The 20,817-nt window shown below is 44.4% G+C and overlaps 1 protein-coding gene across 3 annotated transcripts in view; it reads left to right on the top strand.

The window, feature by feature from the left end:
* The window catches only part of PIK3AP1 (phosphoinositide-3-kinase adaptor protein 1), a 265,547-nt gene that overhangs the window by 186,018 nt on the left and 58,712 nt on the right, over nt 1-20,817 (top strand). For all 3 annotated transcript variants that reach the window (XM_013983580.2, XM_021071940.1, NM_001244503.1), the window contains 1 exon segment: nt 18,725-18,861. In XM_013983580.2, the coding sequence (XP_013839034.1) occupies nt 18,725-18,861 (137 nt within the window).

Below are 20,817 nucleotides of genomic sequence, written 5' to 3'. Positions count from 1 at the left end.
GGCTCTCAGTGGGAGGGGCTCAAAGGCTGAGGGGAGGGGCAGACAGGTAGACAAAAGGATACAGGATTACAGGGAAGCACTTTCCATCTGTGTTAACCCATGCTCCCTTTTGACAAACGTCCCCCTTCCGAGGTTCGTATTATAAAAATTATAGTTGAAAAAATGTAAAAACGTAATAGAACATTGACTATCCTTTAAAAGCTACACTGTTTCTCCATTTTTATTCATCGCTGGCAGGACATTTGCAAGCATGCCTGCCTTGGCTCTGGGGAGATGTGAATCACTGGGATAGATTTTTCTTGATACTGGTTCCAATGTTGATCAGGTTCCTTGTGGTTCCTATAATTAAATATAAAAAATGGTGAAAACTATATTTTGTCCTCATGCTCTTGAATTTGAATCAAAAAGTGTGATCCGACACTGCATCTTGTGTGACATAACCAGGCTGGGCTTGCCGTTGGGGAGAAACGTTCACAGAAGGTGAGAATGTAGTTGGCAGGGCTGGTGCGGTGGCACTCACAGGGTGTCAGGGCTGGACAGCATATGCTTGTGTTGTCCACTCTATTGTAACACAGAGGATGACATCTGTGAGCAGGGAAATGACTCACCAGGGGGCCCAGTGGTTAATGAATCACTGACCTGAGAGTAGGAATGTGAGAATGCCCAGGTTTCACTCCAGAGCATCATTTTTTAAGAATTTGGATTTGCAAGGAAATCAAAACTGATTGATTTTTCAGTCAGTGAGAGGGATCAGTGCAAACAAGGGGCCAAGGTGGTATGAAGAGGCTTGTAAATATTTTCATATTATAATGGCCCAGCTAGTGTTTCTCCCCAGTGATGGGAATTCTCTGTCCTGGGTCCTGGGCACGTCTCATGTCAAGGTGGACCTGCACTTTCTTACCTCTGGCTGGGGAACCAGAGGAGAAAAAGAAGCCAAGTTTGGAGATGCGCTCATTGCTCATGAAGGAAGAAGCCAAACAAACCAGCAGCCAGCCTGTTCACTGCTTTGAGGCTTTACCTCCTTTTCAGAGAGTGACCTTATCTTCTCTCAGACGGGAATGCCTAGTCAGCTTGGTTAAGGGGCATTCAACCAGTTTCTTTACTTCCTGCCCTTGGCTTTCCAACCTCAGGCTGAAACAAGGCAGGTCATGTGTTAGATTCCAGCTCCCACACAGGAACTTAAAATTCCCTGGAAAAGTCCCTGTAAAATGGACAGTATCATTCTGGAAGTTTCAGTTTGATCAGCTTGGCTAAGACATTAATTATTAAACAAAATCAATATTGTTAGCTTGATTTTGACCTTTTTCAGTTAAAAAAAAAAACAAAACCCTGAAGGACATTCCTTCAAAGATTAAAAAAAAAAAATAATACCCACCACCTCACCCCCAAGGCAGAAATCCCAGCATGTGTTTTTGGTGAGCCTCTGGGAACTGCAGGTGGGGGAAAATGCCTCTGAGGTGGTGGTGAAAGAAGTGTGGGTATGGTTTCCAGTCTGTGGGCTCCTTTTTTTTTTTTTTTTTTTTTTTTGAGTTCTTAGTTGTGACTGCCACCAAGGGACAAGTGTCAGCAAGGTTGGGAGAGGCCCAAGCTGGCTCAACTGGGGCCATGGAAACTGTCATTGCCTCGGGACCTAGCCAGCCCAATGAGGGGATGCTGTGGCTCCAGTCAGATGGAGTGGCCAGAAGCTAGCAGCAGTCAGCAATGATCACCACCAGAAAGTTGGCCAAGGTTTTAAAGAAACAATTAAGATCGCAAAGACAACCAAGGAGTCCCAAACCGGTGCTCAGCACACATACGCCACAGAAGAATCATGTCTCTGGGAGCCTCTTTTTGGGGGAAGATGTGCTGACTATGCTTCCCTTCAAAGGCAGACAGCTGGCAGGGGACAGGCTAAGGACACTGCAGGTGAAGTACAGCAAGTGCGAGAGAGCACAGGGGGTTGTGGCCATAGATGGATTCTGGCACCGTACAGCCCACCTTAGCCTCCCCTCCAGGAAACAGGAAAACTAAGAAAGTCCCCATGACCTTTTATTTGTAGACAAACTGGTTTGGTTGTTTGAATTGTAATACTGCCAAACCTTGGTTCTAAGCCTTTATGCCAGGTCCCTATGGTAGATTCATACAACTCAAATCTAACTGTTGCAACAATGGGGGCTGTTCTCCTGTCCTAACTGCTAATGGAATACCGTATTATTAATAATAATGGTCAGGAAATGGCAGCTGCCTTTTTAATTGAGTACTTAACTATGTGTCAGGCACAGTGTTCAACAGTAACAATCCTGAGAGGTTGATATTATAATTTCCATCTTACAAGTAAGGAAAATGAGGCATTGTGAGGTTAAGAAAATCACCTAAGGTTACCAGCTAGTAAGAGCCAGGATTCACCTTAGATTGTCTGGACCCCAAATCCCATCTCTTAAGGACTTCCACAAATGTGGCAGCCATTAGCATGCACTGGCAGACCTCCAGCTGCCAGGAGTACAACAGGCCAAGGGCCCCAGGCCTGCCCTCTGAATCCATCACAGCATTTGACCAAGCTCTGCTTCCCATGGGCTGCTCCCAGATAAAGACAGTGTGGCGGGGCAGCTACAATAGGCTGGTGCCTGGAAGACACAGGACTCCTCCAATGGCCAACTTCAGCTTTTGGAACTTTCCTTAGATCACTCCATGGTCTAGGATGCTTCTACTCATCCTTCTTTCTTGCTGTTCTTCACTTGGACTCAGGTCCTCTGATGGTTTTCCTAGGTCATCCCCCCATTTTCTGTTGGAGGCACTTTCCCTCATAGAATCCCTGCATGTTTAATCCCATTTTAGTATTACTCCTCAGAAGACCTGGACTAGCACAGTGTACCACACCACATTTCAGGGCAGTCTGATTCAGCCTGCTAGCATAAATCGGGGATTGGCTATCTCTTTATTTTTTTTAACTGTTTCTCTGTAGATTACACACTGAAAGGTTCAAAGCACAAGACCTTGCAGTGGTCCTCCCTGTGTTGTATTTTGCCCCCCTGCTGGTAACCTAGGTGGTTGGTCTTATCTCATTCATTGATTTATCCATTCACACAAGAAACATTTATTGATTTCTCACTGTGATTTCTAGGCCCTGGGGATCCAAAGATGAATGTCAGGGAATCTGCCCTCAAAGAAATCACAGTCTAGTGGAAGAACAATTTGGTTGACAGATAAACAACTATAATTGCTAATGACTCTTCAGTGCTTACTCTTTGTCAGGTACCTCTTTTAAGCATTTTATATGAATCAGCTCATTCTATACTTACACCTACTGAATGGAATAGGTGGTATTATTATCTCCTTTTGCACACAGGGAAACTGAGACACAAAGAGAAGTGGCAGATAGGAAGTGGCAGCGTTAGGATTTGGATGCTCACAGAATGCTCTCATGGTCTGCTGTGCTGCACTGCCCCTTGCCCCATGCTGCCTCTTCTAAGGGAGCGTGACTATGCCTGGGGAATGCAGGCTTCCACTGCAACAGAAACCCTGAGGCCAGAGCAACTTGGTTCCCACTTTAGAAATTCCTAGCTGCTGTAGTGATCTGTTGGGCTCTCTGAAGGGTGCAGATGCTTGCTTGTTATGGATAATCAAGGCTTTCTGCTCCTGCCTGCTTGGAGGGAGCAGGATCTTTGCTGGTGTCTGTCTCCATGGCTACACGGAGCACCCTTGGGTTGCCTGACACGCACCTCCTGGATCCCATTTGACTGGCTAGCTCTAGACTACTCTATGCAAAGGTATGCTCCTGCCCATTTCCACATGGAGAATCATTTCATAGGAACTCTCATTCACTAAATGAATAATAACAAAAAAAGCACAACTTTGTCTAGCACTTTTCAGTGGGAATAAGCCTGTGTGGCAGGCCAGGCAGGTGTGAATATTCTTATTAAAATATATATATATATATTTTAATTAAAGTATAGTTGATTTGCAATGTTGTGTCAATTTCTGCTTACAGCAAAGTGACTCAGTCATTCATATATATGTATAGATATATATATATATATATATATACACACACACACATACATATATATATATATAAAATCTTTTCTATGTTTTTTCAATCATGGTCTATCCAAGAAGATTGGATACAGCTCCCTGTGCTATACAGTAGGACCTTGTTTTTCATCTAGTGAATATTCTCATTTTATTTTTTTTGTTTTTTGTTTTCGGTTTTGGTTTTTTTGTTTGTTTGTTTTTATTTTTTGTCTTTTCTGGGGCTGCACCCTCAGCATATGGAGGTTCCTAGGCTAGGGGTCCATTCGGAGCTGTAGCCGCCAACCTACACCACAGCCACAGCAACACCAGATCCTTAACCCACTGAGTGAGGCCAGGGATCGAACCTGCAACCTCATGGTTCCTAGTTGGATTCGTTAACCACTGAGCCACAATGGGAACTCCAATATTCTCATTTTAAAGGAGAGGAAATTGATTGAAAAGACATGATGCCCAGTGACTTGGGACATGGGACTTGAATCCAGGCCTTCTGTGGCCTCATAGACTGTCTTCTTCCAGAACCCCTGATAGCTGCATTTATGTTGTTAGGAAAGATTATAGCCTTGGCCTTGGTAGCCAAGATTTTACTTATTGGGAACAATCAGCAGCTCCTGGGTTAAAGGAATTTTTATTTTGACTCACAATTGTTTAAGTGGAATTTGTATGCCGTCTTACTATTCTGTATGTTTTTGAAGCCCGTCACTGAGGAGTATCACACCCCCATCCCAACTTGACCATTCTTGGAAGCCAAATACAGCATTTCAGGGTGAGGAGTGAGAGAAAGTTACCCATCCGAAAAAAGGAAAGTGAAACTGACCAGTCCAGTTTCATAGTTTCAGCTGCTTAGAGTGCTAAAGGTCAGCAGAAGTGGGGGCACACAAACACCCTCATGGCCTTTACTGGAAGTGTGATAACTGAGTAGTAGAGAGACAGAAGGGAGGTAGTTTTCTTTATAATTTCTTAAGCTTGGTCCTACCAAGAGTTGCCTTCAGCCTCTCTGTTCTTGGCAGGGTGAAAAGAAACTGCATTTTTGTGGCCTGTCCCTAACAAAAGCCCATTTGTCTGGCCTCACACCAGTAAATCCAGATATCAGTGTCTGCTTAGATTAGAATTGATTCCTGAACCAGGAAACCAAGGAGAAGCTGTTTAAAGACTAGTTATTAATGACCTCATTACAAGCCTGTGTCATGCCATTTGAACGAAATTTACATAGAGAGAGGAAGCACATTTATAAGTGTCGGAAAGAGATGAAAAAAAAAAAAAGAGGAAGCCTTCGTGGGGGGCTGCGGTAGCCCCTGCTTTGTTAGCAACACTGGAATTTCCAGAAGGATGCAACTGGGGCTTGTGGACCTTCAATCCTGAGAGCCCTGATGGGGAACTTTCTCCCCAGTGGTGGCCTTTGGAATGTAGGTACGGACAGTGCATCTTAAGGCTCTTGGTAAACTTGGCGGGTGAGGCTGTGCTTGGTTGGAGCAGCCCCAGAGATGATGGGGCCAGGAAGAAATGGGTTTCTGTAAACCTGGCTCCCATGGTGGGGTAGCAGGTTTTCCCCCGACTCTTCCCAGATTTATCCCAGAGGCTGGTTGAGGAAACTTCAGTCCCATGGCCAGGAAGCAGCTCACACATGGGAATTATTTGCCCACCGGGGTCATGTTTCTCAAGAGCAGCTGTTACCTTTGGTCAGGGAACTGGATGGGAGGTGGAAAACTTAAGTTCTTAACGTGGTTCTACCATTAAACCAACAGCTAATAGCCTAGGGCCAGCCAGTTCACATCCCTGTGTCCCCAGTTCTCCATCTGCAAAATGGAGATAGTCACATCTGTCACGTGTGTCTGGGGACACTGAAAGGAACAATGAGAACACATTAAACATTTCTGAGGCACAGCATGGTGCAAGAGCTCCAAATATTCCTTGGCTTCTCTGATGCAGATGGAGCAATGAGGCTCTAGTACCCATGAAAGTTTCCTGAAGGTTGAACTTGGGAGAGGGCTGGAGGGCCCCATCCCCATCTGGGCAAGTGGCAGCGCTGCAGGCAGATTTTGTCGTTGGTGGACCAGGGTGAGCCCACACTCTCATTGGTTGTCATGGCAGCCTCAGCTGTGGGGCTATTTTTATTTCAAGCTGAAGAACAAGTAGGGTGAGTTGGGGAGGGGACGGGAAGAACCATCATCCTTTGCTTTAAAACAAAACAAAACTAAACTGACACTTTGAATAGCTCATTTAGAGCAACTAGGTGGGGGCTGGATAAAGGTCTTAGAGGTCTGAGCTCCTCTCCTCCTGTCCCATCCCCTTATCCTGAACTTTGAGTTCCTTGAGGAGGGCAAGGGAAATTACCTGGTGAATGAAGGAAAAACGACTCTTTGTCTACGTGAGCTGGAAAAGACTGGGGTTGATGTACAGTAGATTCGTGATCCAGAGTCTCTACCAGTGCTGCACATCCACCCATGTGTAGTGAAACCAGGCAGCCCCAGAAATCTGCAGCTGGCACAGCACATCTGGATGACAGAGCAGGTCGGATGTGACAGGTGAGCCAGTCTGTGTCGGGAAAGTCAACGGCACTGACTGCCTCAGGAAGTCAGTGTGGACTTGTGGGAGGAGCGGATCCATCCTTCCTCCTCCTTTCTATTCCTTTCTCCGTATTTCCTCCATGGGTTTATTTAAAGTCTGAATTGGGGATGTGTCCACAGGGCTCTGCCTTACCTTTTTGAGGATGGTGCTGATGAAGGCGACAAAGACAATGATTGCTGTCACTGTGATGAACTCACACTAACACCACTAGATAATCATCACCGCCTCCCTCCCCTGACTTTAGTGCCTGTAAGACATGTGGTGGGTAAGAGCCTGGCATTCCTCTGACCCTCTTAACGTCGTTCCGATTGATGACCATATATGATATGACTTCGGAAGTTAGCTGGTGACTTGCAGGTTGGGTGCACTTGTCACTGTTTTGGGAGCTTTTGAAATGAAATGGGTTTGCTAGACGGGAAATTCAATACCCATTAACCAAGGTGGGTGAAAAGGGGGGAAGAAAGACCCAGGCGTGATGACTAAAATGAAAAAGCAGCCTTGATGTTTGCCAGGAAGCTGGGGGGAGGTGGGGCTGTTGCAACTCAAGGTCTGAGTCCCATCATTGCCAGTCTCTCACCTCCCCCTTCGAACCCACATGCTTTCACAGTGAAGCAGAAGCTCCTTCTTTGGGATCCACACACTTGGAATCTGGGGATAAGGCCAGGACAGAGGTCTCCCTTTGTGCTTTCTAAGGATATAACAATAGTCATGTCACTGATTTTCTAAGCTTATAGCTAGTGTAAATAAGATATACAGTAGGAGAAATGTTTTGTCTATTTCAGAACCATTTTTCTAAACATTTTGTGAACCATGCTTGTGGTATGCTTTCAGACATGGGGTTAATTATAGCATCTTATTTGCTCACGAAAGCAGATAGAGCAGGATGTTGGCTTGGTAACACCTTGTTAGCACCAGTTCATGTCATTTTACGGATTTGTGGGCACTGCTTGCTCAGAGTGTAATGGGTGGTCAGCCTTTCCCCTTCTCAATTCTGACCAAAGAACTCGCTCATTCAGCTTGTGTATCTGGAATCACTTCAAAAACAAGCAAAGAAAAAATTTCAACTTTCAGAAAAGTAAAACTACGGGTTTAATCCGTATCTTACAGAATTTCCTTTATCCTGAAGAGTGTTTGCTGCCAGGTCTTCAGTGTACAGGCCAAACTCCTAGAATGGCTTTTGGGGTTCTCTCTGGCACCCAGCCTCCCTTTCCCCTCTCCCCTCACCCTCCCTCCCCACTTCATGTAGAAGGTGCCCCCCTTGCTTCCTGCAGCCCACGCACATCACTGGCTCTCATGCCTTGTATCCCTAACCGTGCCACGTCCTTAACCATACCTCGACCTTGCAAGTCCTTCCAACTCGGTGCCCACATTCTCTGTGCCTTTCAAGGCCTTACTTGTCACATCTTTGGGAATGTCCTTCCTTCTTTGATGCTCTAGTGGCCATAAACTACAATAGTGTTTAATAAGTCCCTGCTTATTTATCGAAATGTTTTGTTTTGAAGCTATTCCTATTCTCATTTGTCCTGGAAGTTTCTCTCCCATGTGGTCCCCCAACTCTCATTGAGGACAAACATGTTCTCACCCTAGCACTTCTTGGGGGGAACTCAGATAGGCATTGAATATTTGTTATTCATTGATAGGCAGTGGATGTTTGTTGAAGGACTAAAGGAATGAATTACTAATTACTAATTCAGACATTCACAGAAGGGTAATCTCAGCACCTAGATATGATTTGCCTTAATGGAAGTAAATTAGCTTGTCTTCTTCATCCTTCAGGAAGCTTTTCTCAACTTCTCTAAACTTCTGTTATATTTTTCATGTGCCAGCACTTTTATAGATACTTAGAAACATAACTCTATTTAGTTATAGTTATGGTCTCATATTGCTTGCTGATAAGGTCTCACATAGTCCTCTCAGTTGTTTCACATGGAGCCTCATCTCCTGTTCGGTTAGAAGCTCCTTAAGGCCAGTGCCATAGAGGACACACTCTTGGGAACCCCCGTGGTGTTCTCATCGTGTGTGTTCAGTAGATACCTGCTAGGTGATCTGGAAACTCCGGTTTCAGAACATTTTATATTGGGTTTTGAGAAATAGTTGTTTGATGATTTTACTGCTGTGGCTTAGATAGGATGGATGAGCATCAATAATAGCTAAGAAATTTCATCCTGAGTGGAAAAGCCTCCAGATGTTTCTCCAGACCTCAAGCAGCTCTCTGTATTTCTGCTCCATCTGTGTGATGGTTAAATTTCTGTCCAGACTGAGATGCAAATGCAGAAGGAACTTAGCCCCTTTCTTTTGTGGACCACACTGAATAGGTTGTTTGGCTATTCGTTTCTGCATTCTTCTAAAAAATCTTGGAATCTCCTTCACTCTTGGCTTTTGTCTTTTTGTCATTTGTTGTTGTTGTTGCTATTTCTTGGGCCGCTCCCACGGCATATGGAGGTTCCCAGGCTAGGGGTTGAATCGGAGCTGTAGCCACCGGCCTACGCCAGAGGCACAGCAACGCAGGATCCGAGCCGCGTCTGCAACCTACACCACAGCTCACGGCAACGCCGGATCGTTAACCCACTGAGCAAGGGCAGGGACCAAACCCGCAACCTCATGGTTCCTAGTCGGATTTGTTAACCACTGCGCCACGACGGGAACTCCTCCTTCACTCTTTCTTTTATCAGCCACACTGGAAGTCTTAGATGCAAATCGATAATGTCTTCCAACTTCATATCAACTCAGAGACACATGGACCCCAGACAGCCCCAGTGACCATTTCTATTTCATCCCGTTTTTGACTAGATTGGTGGAAAACTCTTAATGCTCAGTTGAAATTCATCTCCTTAATTTCCTTCTGTGTTCACTTTCTCTTTCTCTGTCATCCAAAATTCAAAGAAAATAATTCATTTTTTCTGCTGCAGGCCTTCTTCCTGCCGTTCCACCTTTGCTTTACCTTATTTTAAAAATCATGAATAAATTTACCTTGACAAAACCAAAGCAGCAGAGCATAATTCAGCTTTTGCCAAACTTCAGTTGTTTGAGGATCATCAACATGGCTTTTGGTTTATCTTTTTTAACAGCTTTATTGAGATATAACTTATATGCCTTACAGTTTGCCCATTTAGAGTTGCCCAATGGTTTGGGAGATAAATTAAATTATCAATTTTTTAAAATTACGCAAGATACATATAATATTTGGGCATTTTAACCAACTCAAAGTATACAGTTTAGTGGCATTAATTATATTCCCAATGTTGTGCAATCTTCGCCACTATTTCCAAAACTTTCCATTGTACTCTTAATATTTTCTTCAGGGTAGTTCCCCCCCCCTTTTTTTTTTTCATTTCTAAAAGGAAACTTTGCCACTACAATTGAAAAACCAGTATTTCCTGACATATACAGGTACCTATAAAAATAAAGACAATAAAAACCAAACAGCGGTAATAAATTCTGCAGGACCGTCATGGCTACAGAAGCCTGTGAGCTTAGGGCCTTGTACCCTCTGTGATACAGAGGGAGATGAGCATGTTAAGGAGAGATTAAAGACGTCGTCTTACCTAACGGAGCCTTTCTTCTTGATATAAGTGGACTGAAAGAATTGGAAGGGGGCTGCTTTCTTACGATGTAGCTCGGTGTCACTGCCTGTTTGCTGTACCCTTTGGGATCGTCTCCAGTATACCAGGTACATGGTTCCCAGCGTGGGAGATGCTATCAGAGTGCATGACAGCATGCATGTGAGGGTCAGTTTTCTATACAGTGTGCACTGTGTGATTCGAACAATTTATTTAAATTTCAGTACCCTAGTTTTCTCATCTGGGAACTGGGCAGAATCATTCCAATTTCTTAGTTGTGATAAAATAGAATCATTTTATATTAAGGGTTTTGCTTATTTCTCGGCCTAGAGTAAATGCTCAACAATAGCAATTACGGTCATTTTGAAAAAAACGATATCTGTTTATAGTACTTTCCCCAAAGCTTAGTATTACTTTACAAGAGAAGTTAGCTGGTGTACCCTGGATAAAAACACTTCAAGATCATTCTCTGGCCCTCCTTACAGTACCCCTTCCTCAGACTATCAGAAAACAGTCCCAGCTGAGTGCCAGGCAAGGCACAGGAAAGAGGCTGTAAGCACTGTGATCTGAACACTTAATTGGAAAGTGAGACAGTGCAGCTTTGGGGCAGAGGCCCTTGAAGCACAGGGGCACTGGCTGTTTTGGTTGGAGTGCAGTGTCTTTTGAGTTAAGCCCCATCCTTGGAATATACCTGTTGGCCATGGTGGCAGGTCATGGCTTCTCTAACTAGGGCAGCATCACTCAGAACAAGGCAGGACCACCAGGTGGTGGTGAGTAGAAGCCCATGTCATGCCTCACGAGCTGCACTCACAACCCCAGACTAGGAATAGCAAGTGACTACTTCCTGCCCCGGTCCACTTCTACAAAGGAGGCAGGGCATAGACACCTGGAGGTGAATTCCCACTCTGCCCCTGGCTTACCTGCTGTATGACGTGGCCTGGGCCACTTTAATCCTTCAGGCTTGGTGTTTCCATCTCTAAAGTGGGAATAGGATCTTGATTTCTATCTCACAGGTTGATGAGAATTAAATGAGATTAAGACTATTAAAGTAGTCACTATAATAGTCAATAAATTGTAACTTTTATTGTTATCATTGTTAGTAAGATGAGTCTGTCACCAACCCTCTTACCACAATATTTAATAAATGGCCACTTTTATCATTATCATTATTAGTAATAGTAAGGAGTCTGTCACCAGCCCTCTTACCTACTATGACCTGGTCCTTGTGGTTTGGTGTGGGTCCAAGTGCATGTGTATACTCAGTTCACTTAAAATTCAGTTTCTTTGCATCCAAATAATGTTAAGCATTTTTTTAGATTCCCTTGTGAAGGAAAAAAATTATGAAGCTTTAGTGTTGACAGATTATTATGCTGTTGTTGAAATATGTATAAATATGTTCAACTCCTGATGCCTATCATTCTTTCCTAACTCCAAAAGCAAAACAAATGAACCAGATCCAAATACAGGCATAAAATAAATAAAAGGCAAACTGACTACATTTGTTTTGTCATAAATGATGGTGGTCTGCTGAAGTAGCATCATGAACATGGCACGAGGCTCTGGTGCCCGCTGAGTCTGTCAAAGGGGCTTGCCACAACCCCCCTGTGGGAGAGCCAAGAAAGTGCCCGCCTTTCTCTATGTGAAGCTGTGTGTGGGGAAACCTTCATGTGTTCACTGGGCACAAATGCCTCATGTGCATGTCATCCTGCTCCCCTGTCTTCTTTCCTCATTAGCCCTTGACATTCAGCTTCGCATGGCCTAGGTGCAAAACAATTACACACACACACACATGCACACGCACACACGCGCACACACACAGAGGCACCACAGCCCTGTGGCTGGAGCCACTTATGATGGGGTCATCCCAATAACCTGGAATGTCTTTGTATCCCATGTTAAAGGCATTGTCATCTTAATGAAAAGCCCAAGCACTGACTCCCATAAAGACTGTATCTGAGGATTTGGGGCAGATACCATTTTTGAGAACATGGATTCACATCCTGCCCAGACCCCCAAGGGTTTGAAGCAGCCTCCAAAATTAAACACAGCATACAAAAAGAAATAGGCAAGACCAAGACCTGGATGAAAGTGTTAACATCGGATAAGAACTAAAGTTGAAACCGAGCTACCTGGCAGCAAGGGCAGAAGGGGAAACACCTTGTTGGCTTGTTCTTATTGTCTAATAAGAGAAAGCAGGCAAGTTCTCTGGAGAGACAAATTTTCCTGCCACTGAATTCAAGGAGCTTTTGCCGCATGGGTCCTTTATAGATGAGCAGGTTGCACAAAGAAAGTCTTTTCCTATATTAGTCTCCCCAGAGTTTCTCCAGGCCTCATAAGAGCTGAGAGGATATTGTTAAATTTTAAAGCAGTAAGGATACTGTTGGTGTCTTAATAATACTTTAACTGGGGGAGGATCCTGGGGGTTGGCAGAGTGTCTTCGCTCCAACATTTATTTTAGTCTTGGGGCAGCACAGATGGTGTTATTTTCAAGGTGGGGAGGGGGTGAGAGGAATCCCATATTCAAGTGGGAAACTTTGGGGCCATCTCACTCTGGCAGGTGGGTTTCAGTGGTGCTTGTATCTAGGCTATTTCCTTCAAAAGAAACTGAATCTGCTGAAGTGGTTGGACCCTGGTCCAGTCCATGGTGTGCTGTGGAAGAGGCTGATGTGGCTGAAGGAACGTTAAGCAATGGTGCGATCCATCAGCGCCACCAGAATCGCCCTGCAGAGTGAACGCATCCTGCCTGACTTCTTGAAATGAATTCGTTGCCAGTAGGTAATTCATTTCAGGTGACTAAATGAATAGACCTCTGGGAAGAAACTGTCTATAGCGCCCATCTGAACACTGAAGGGCTGTTCCATGAGGACCAATCTCATCATAAATGATGCCAAACTGGGGACATGATGAGTCAAAAGATTCAGCTGCTATTTTTCTCTTCACTCCGCCCCCATTATCAAAGTACTTTCTCATTGTGGAAAATATAAAAACACATGAAAGATTGAAAGATAGGAAGGAAGAAAAGAGGGAGGGAAAGAAGTATCAGGCACAATCTAACCATACATTTTCTTTTGACCTTTTAAAATGCATTATCCTTTATATAATTGGTGTCTTATACTGTAAGATATATGATTTTACATTCTGCTTCCTTGATTAACACAATGTCATAAGCTTTTACTTAAAACTCTTTGAAAATAATATTTTTAATATCCTCTTGTCAGACAGGTTGCTTTTCATTTTTTTCCAATGCAAGCAGTGACTTAGCAGATATCTGGTCTACATTTTGAACATTTATTTTCCTCCTTAAGAGAGATTTCTATGGAGTTCCCACTGTGGCACACTGGGATCAGCGGCATCTTGGGAGCACTGGGACGCAGGTTCAATCCCTGGCCTGGCACAGTGGGTTAAGGATCCGGCGTTGCCGCAGCTGCGGCTTAGTCTGCAGCTGCAGCTTGGATTTGATCACTGGCCCGGGAACTCCATATGCTGAGGGCAGCCTAAAAAGGAAGAAAAAAAAAAGAGAGAGAGAGAGAGATTTCTAGAAGTAGAATTATGTGTCCAAAGGTATAAACATTTTAAAGACTTGCTCTTTCTCTGTCTATGGACACATGGCTTTCCAGAAAGGTTGCACCATTTTATTTTTAATTCAGCTACAAACGAAAGTAACTACCTCACCTTCAAATATTACTAATTTCAAAAGGTGAAATACCAGCATGTTATTTTTATTTGCATTTCCATGATAGTGATAATGAATGATATTTAATTTTTTAGAGGGGAAAGTAGATTTTATTTTCTTCCTTTGTGAGTTATCAGGCTTCAGACATTTTTAAAGAGATTTCAGTGAACTCTTCACATGTTAAGGAGATTAGCCCTTTGGCATATTTATTTCAAATTTTTAACTATTGCCGTTGAATTTTTCGGTAACAATTTAATGAGATATAATTCAGGTAACATACAGTTTATCCATTTAAGGTATACAATTCAGTGATTTTTTTTTTTTTGTATATTCACAGACTTGTGCAACTATCTCTGCAGTCAATTCTAGAATATTTTCATCACCTCAAAAAAAACTTAACACCCTTATCTATCATCTCCCAGCCTTGCCCCCTCAAGACCTCCAGCACTAAGCAACTACTAATCTACTTTAATTTTTTTTGTCTTTTGTTATTTAGGGCCACACCCGCAGCATATGGAGGTTCCCAGGCTAGGGGTCCAATCAGAACTACAACTGCCAGCCTACACCACAGCCACAGCAACTAGGGATCAGAGCTGCGTCTGTGACCTACACCACAGCTCACAGCAACGCCGGATCCTTAACCCACTGAGCAAGACCGGGGATCGAACCCCAGTCCTCATGGATGCTAGTCAGGTTCGTTAATCACTGAATCACAATGGGAACTCCACTAATCTACTTTCTATTTCTATAGATTTACCTATTCTAGACATATGGTGTATTTGGAATCATGTTATATGTGGTCCTTTGTGGCTGGCTACCTTCACTCAGCATAATGTTTTCAATGTTCATCTATGTTGTGGTATATATTGGTATTTTATTCCTTTTTACAACGAAAAAAATTGTTTATCCATTCATCAAAGAATAGACAATTGGGTTGTTTCCACCTTTGGCTATTATGACTAATGGTGCCAAAGCATTACAATTTAGTTTTTAGGTTTTTATAAATTTGTTTACTAAAGTTTTAAATTCATGTCATCAACTCTATTGCTTGTTTGGATTGTATTTCTTCAATTATTTAAGGTAAACAGATATTTTCCCAAAACAATGAGATTTTCACCCATATTTTTATCTTTTTAATTTTTAAAATTTGTTTTATTGTTCATTTTTATCTTCAACCCACCTAAGTTTTACTTTGGTGTGTATAAGAATTAGGAAGACTCTAAGTAGTCTGTCTGTCCCTCCATCCCCCACCCCAAATAACTAAATTTTTCAGCATCATCTGCTGAGTCATCCTTCTTACCAACCATTTCTTTATTTTGTACTGATTTTTAATGCCTTCTTTATCATGTGTTAAGTTTTTATGAGAATGAAGCTTGTGTTTGGGGTTATCTACTGTATTTAATTGCTGTTTAATTTTTAAAATAAATTTAATGTAAAATAAAACTATCCTTTATCATTTTTTAAACTTTAGTAGAAGACAGAAGACCTACATAAATGGAATTTTCCTAGATAGGAAAATTGGATGTTATAAAGAAGAACATCATGGAAACTACAATTTAAAATTCAGGAGTTCCTGTTATGGCTCAGTAGTTAACGAATCCAATTACAAACCATGAGGTTGCGGGTTCGATCCCTGACCTCGCTCAGTGGGTTAAGGATCTGGCGTTGCCAATGGCTGTGTTGTAGGTCGCAGACATGGCTCGGATCTGGCTTTGCTGTGGCTGTGGTGAAGGCCGGCAGCTGTAGCTCAGATTAGACCCCTAGCCTGGGAACCTCCATATGCCACAGGTACAGCCCTAGAAAATACAAAAAAATTTAAAAAAATTAAAAAAATAAAATTCAATGCAAGGAGGGGTGTGTGACTTGTACTATACGTTTTATTTGAAAAGTGAGAAAGTTTTTCGCTTCGATTATTGTTTTATTTAGATTTTCTACTTATTTTGAGATAATGTTGGTAATTTATATTTTTCTATAAACATGGTATTGAAATTTTAAAAACCCTCTCAGCATACAGTTTTCACATCAGTATGTTTCTAAAATTAGGAGTTCCCGTCGTGGCTCAGTGGTTAACGAATCCGACTAGGAACCATGAGGTTGCGGGTTCGGTCCCTGCCCTTGCTCAGTGGGTTAACGATCCGGCATTGCCGTGAGCTGTGGTGTAGGTTGCAGACGCGGCTGGGATCCCACGTTGCTGTGGCTCTGGCATAGGCCGGTGGCTATGGCTCCGATTCGACCCCTAGCCTGGGAATCTCCATATGCCACGGGAGCAGCTTAAGAAATAGCAAAAAGACAAAATAAATAAATTAATTAATTAAAAAAAAAACTAAAATTATTCTCCATGTCTGCTGTGATCATCTCTTTCTTATTTGGTTTATTTCGATTTCCATATTCTTTCCTTGATTATATTTACTAGGGTTTTAACTCTTTGGTCAGCTGACTAATGGGTCAGTAATTTGAGAGAGAAGAAGAGATTTCTTTTTTGAAGCAATAGACTGTACTCCGAGTCTATCCCAAGGAGATTCTACCTGTACAATAAATTAAGATAGGTAATTGGCAATAGTTGGTACCCACCACTCCAGCCACTCAAAATAGTGTCAAAACAACTCTAGAGTAATACGTGGTTCCAGGAAGCTTCTAGTGGTTTTAAGTAACTGACTGAATGTTTTAAGTCAATGGGGTTATTTTCTCATTCAGGAAAAACCTGAGAAATGGCATGGTCTAGGCATCTAATAATGCAAAATTAAAGCTTCATATGGTGTTATGTAATTATCAAGACAAATAATATTAATTATCCCTGATTTTTTGGCTCTTTCTTTCCCAGGTTCCCATGGTGGGTGGGAGTTGCTTGGGTGGCATGTACAGCTCTGTCCATGGGTAGGACCTGGTCATTTTCTTTTTTTTTTTTTTTTTTTTTTTGACTTTTCTAGGGCCGCACCCATGACATATGGAGGTTCCCAGGCTAGGGGTCTAATTGGAGCTGTAGCCACCAGCCTACACCACAGCCACAGCAATATGGGATCCTTAACCTACTGAGCAAGGCCAGGGATTGAACCCACAACCTCATGGTCCCTAGTCGAATTTGTTAACCACTGAGCCATGAAGGGAACTCCAGTCCTGGTCGTTTTAGAAGTAACTGGTAAAGGAGGAACGGGTGTCGGGAAGGGCAGATTCAGTGGAGAAAAAGGTAGCCTTCAGTTAATTTGGTTTGGACAGCCGAGAAGCGGGGAAGACTACTGCAGTTAGCCTTTGCAGGAGGGTAATTAACACTGAGTGAGAGGGGAGGTCAGTGGGACTGAAGAGAAAGGAGGGGTAGAGGAGCCTGATGCTCCAACGCCAAGCGATAAACAGCATCACCTTCCTCGGACCCTTCAAGGACCTTTGCTCCCTCTCAGCACTAAGTTCTGCCTGGATTCCTGTTGTGCAAACAAGGTCAGAGACCAGGCTGCACTCAGCCTGACCTTCTGGAGGAGTGTGTCTTGGGAGAAATCACAGAGGGGAAGAGGAGCAGGAGTACATTCCTCGCTGTCCATCACACTCTGGGGCTGTGTGTAGACATCTGTCGGCACACATGTCAGACTCGAAGACAAGACTCCTGTTGTAGCTGGGAAGCCTCAGCCCCTCTCCTGGCCTGAGCAGGTCCCAGAGGCCCTTGCTTCACTGTTATAGCTGTAGGACACGGTGGTCCTTGGTTCCCCAGCTCTGCTCTGCCTCCTCAGCCTTTGTGGTCCTAGGAGCACAGCCTCTCCCTGGCATGACCTGGGATCTAAGGTGCAAGCCTGTGTTACAGCTTTCTGTGGGGCCATAAGAGTGGCTCGATCTGCTGTCCCAGCTTTCTCCTAGGACGGATTACACTCCTTCATGGGAGGGCAGCCTGCAGGAATCAGCCAAGTTAACCCATTTAGACTGGGGGCTTTCTGAAGGCAGCATGGATGTCTGATCCACCCTCATGTCCTCTCAGTGCCTAACACGTCTGGCTGGCTGTGTAAGTGGCTTAGAAATGGAGAAGAGTAAGCCCAAGGAAGGGACTAGATGAGCCTTCCCCCTCTCCTTGTAACCATTCTTAACCATTTTGCTCCTTTTTGTTTCTCTTGAGGATCTGGTCAAGCTTAAGATTATCTCCAGAGAAATTTAGGCAAACACACAGATGCATGAGCACTTCCTCATGCGTGCGTGCATGCACACACACACACGATCTTGCACACAGATACAAGTACCCTATCAATTGATCAACTCTAGTTAAGAGCCCCTGCATTAGAGCTCTGGTAGGTTCCACTGACCCCATCTCAGCACCAACTCATTCTGTGCCACCCCCCATGCATCTGCACACCCCTGCTTGCCTGCTGTGAATCTGTGCACACTCTGATCTTTCCACAGCAGAGATGTTGGCTGTGGCTATGATTTGGAACCCAGGTTACACTCTAGGATTTGTTGAAAGCCATTGCTTTTTCTGTTGCTCCAGAGGGAGTATATAGGCTAGTTGTGACCTTGAGGAATAATGGCCTCCTGGAAAGCACAGGTTTTACTGGATGGTCAAAAGATGACCTTCAAGTGGACAGCCCATTCTTGACCCCATCTTTCCCCACAGTCACCATAGCCAGCCCTGCAAGAAGTGCAGAGGTAAAGCTTCCAGAAGTCTGTTGTTTGAGACTAGACCTGCCAGCCTCAGACAGCAGCCTGTGTCAGATTTTTTGGCTTTTCCCTCCATCATCATCCTCTTGCTGTCACCCCAGCCTTGTGGCCTCATGGTGGTTGACTTTTTCCTATGAGGTCCTCTTTCATGATTCCTGAGTCACTCTCTTCAGCTTGTATTTGTTTGGAGCCATTTCCTGTTTGGTAACATTTGGGGTTTAAATGGGGTGAAACATGCCCAGCACTTCTTCCTTCTCTCCATTCAGCGGTGTTCTCTGTGCCGTAGATTCTGGCTGTGACTCAGTCACTGACACTGAGACCGAGGACGAGAAGGTCCTTCCCTACTCAAAGCAGCAGTGCCTGCCACTGGAGACGTCGCCTGGGAACCTGATGGTGGTGCAGCCGGACCGCATTCGCTGTGGGGTAGGCACTCCTGGGCCTGGGGAGGTGGATGTCTCTCGGAGCATGGACTTTGGGGCTTTCCAGTGGATGTGTTCATTGTGGGAAAGGGAGCAGGGCTCTCCTGTTGCAGCTCAGAGTAATCCCAGCCTTCCTGTGGGGTTTCCTGTTGATCAGCTACCCTGGGAACCCCAGTGCCTGGGCCCTGAGCACACCTTACACCTTTAAATCAAAGGGAGAGGAGCCCAGGAATGCATGAATGTGTTATCAATCCAAGACATTAAGTTCATGGATCAAAAACTTAGAAGATGTTGGAGACCAGCAGATGTGAACATTACAAGACACTGACATGCCGGCCCTGGAGTTAGAGGCCTGGGTCTGTTCCTGCCAGCCTAGCGCAGGGAGGAAGGAGAGGTAGGGAATTTGAGAGCTTGCTTCTCAGTCAACTGGCCCCTTTCATGGCCCAAATGAGTGCCTCGGAGCTTGACAGCTGAAACTTCCTGGTCAGCATTGCTTGTAAAGGGTTAAGATTGATGCTGGAGTGTAATGTGATTAACATTTTCAGGGGTGGTGCCTTGAAGGTGATGGTCGACTGATAGGCCACTATCATTTGAATCCTAGAATAGTATTGATAGCTTTTCATTAGCTTTCCTTTCCTGATGAGAAATGTGTGATATTGCTTCAGAGCAGTGAAACACTTTCTTGTGGGTTGGAGCCCCGTGCTGTTTGCCACTGTGGGTTCCTGGAGATGAGCGGCTGTGAGAGCCATGGCAACGGGAAGTCCTAGCCTCCCTGCGCTTGGGAGTGGTTTTCCGCGCAGCCTGAGGCCTTGAGGTGTTGGGCAAGGGCTCTCTCCATGGGGGTTGTGAACTGCTGCTTTGGGCTGGATTGAACTCAGGCATGCTTGGTTTAGGCTGCACAGTGTGTTAAAAATTGGACATGAAATTCTATATCCAGCTTCCTTTGAATCAGATTCTGGTGACACCAGGTCTGAGATGAGCAGCTGGACTGAGCAACCTTTTAGATGGGACTGTGGCCAGGCTTTTGCAGGCATTTCAGTGTTCAGTCCCCTCATACTCCTTCCTGCCTCCCCCACACCCTTCCCATTCTGAGATCGGGCTGGTGGATGCCTTTAGGGGAGGAAACCAAAAGATGAAGCCCCTCCCCTCACATACCTCCCTGGTTTTCCAGGCTCTGGCTCCTTTTCCCCCGCTGGCTCCCGCTGACCCAGGATTCTCACTCTGCCTGCTCCAGGTCTCTGGGTCCTGGGGCACCTGGGCTGGAGTTGGGTCATGACTGTCAATAGGGAAGACTCACTCTTTCTCTCTGGCTCCTTGGGAGAAGGAGCAGGTGCAACAGGGCTGAGCCTGTAGGGAGAGTCAGGCCAACCGCAAACACACATCCACCTTCAGCAGAGGCTCTGTGAGCCGGGACCACATGCCCTCCACCTACTCTGGAATTATGACCCTTGTCATGAAGGCCTACTATAAGGGCTTGATAGCAGAACTTTGCAGTGAACATTTGTGGATAACCTATGGCCAGAAATGTCTCCTTTCCCCCTGATTTTTGGAGGCCCTGTCCTTCAAAGTCTCAAGAGCTTAACCAGCGTAACCAGCACAGTAAAACAAATAATTCCGTTTGGCAGGTTCAGGTGAAAGATCTCAAAGCAAGGTGAAATAGCTATTTGGGTGGCTCAATGCCTTGGGAAAATCAATCCTCCAATAAGTTATTTTTGTCCATCTAAGAACAGCATAATTACAGAACCCAAGAGGGCTTCCCAGGCTGATGCCTCTCACTTTGTAAGGTGCATGAATCACCCAGGAGTCTTGGTCAAATGCAGACTCTGGGTTGGTGGGTCCAGGAGGAGACTGAGATTTTGCACCTCCTTAGCCTCACTTTGAGTAGCCAAGCTGGTCTAGAGTAGTGCTTCTCAAACTGTCTGTGGCAAAGAACTGTTTCCTAATTTTTTTTTTTAATTTC

This window comes from Sus scrofa, chromosome 14, assembly GCF_000003025.6.
Source record: "Sus scrofa isolate TJ Tabasco breed Duroc chromosome 14, Sscrofa11.1, whole genome shotgun sequence".
NCBI classification, from domain to species: Eukaryota; Metazoa; Chordata; class Mammalia; order Artiodactyla; family Suidae; genus Sus; species Sus scrofa.
The sequence above is the reverse complement of the archived record's forward strand: the minus strand, read 5'-3'. Positions and strand labels throughout refer to the sequence as shown.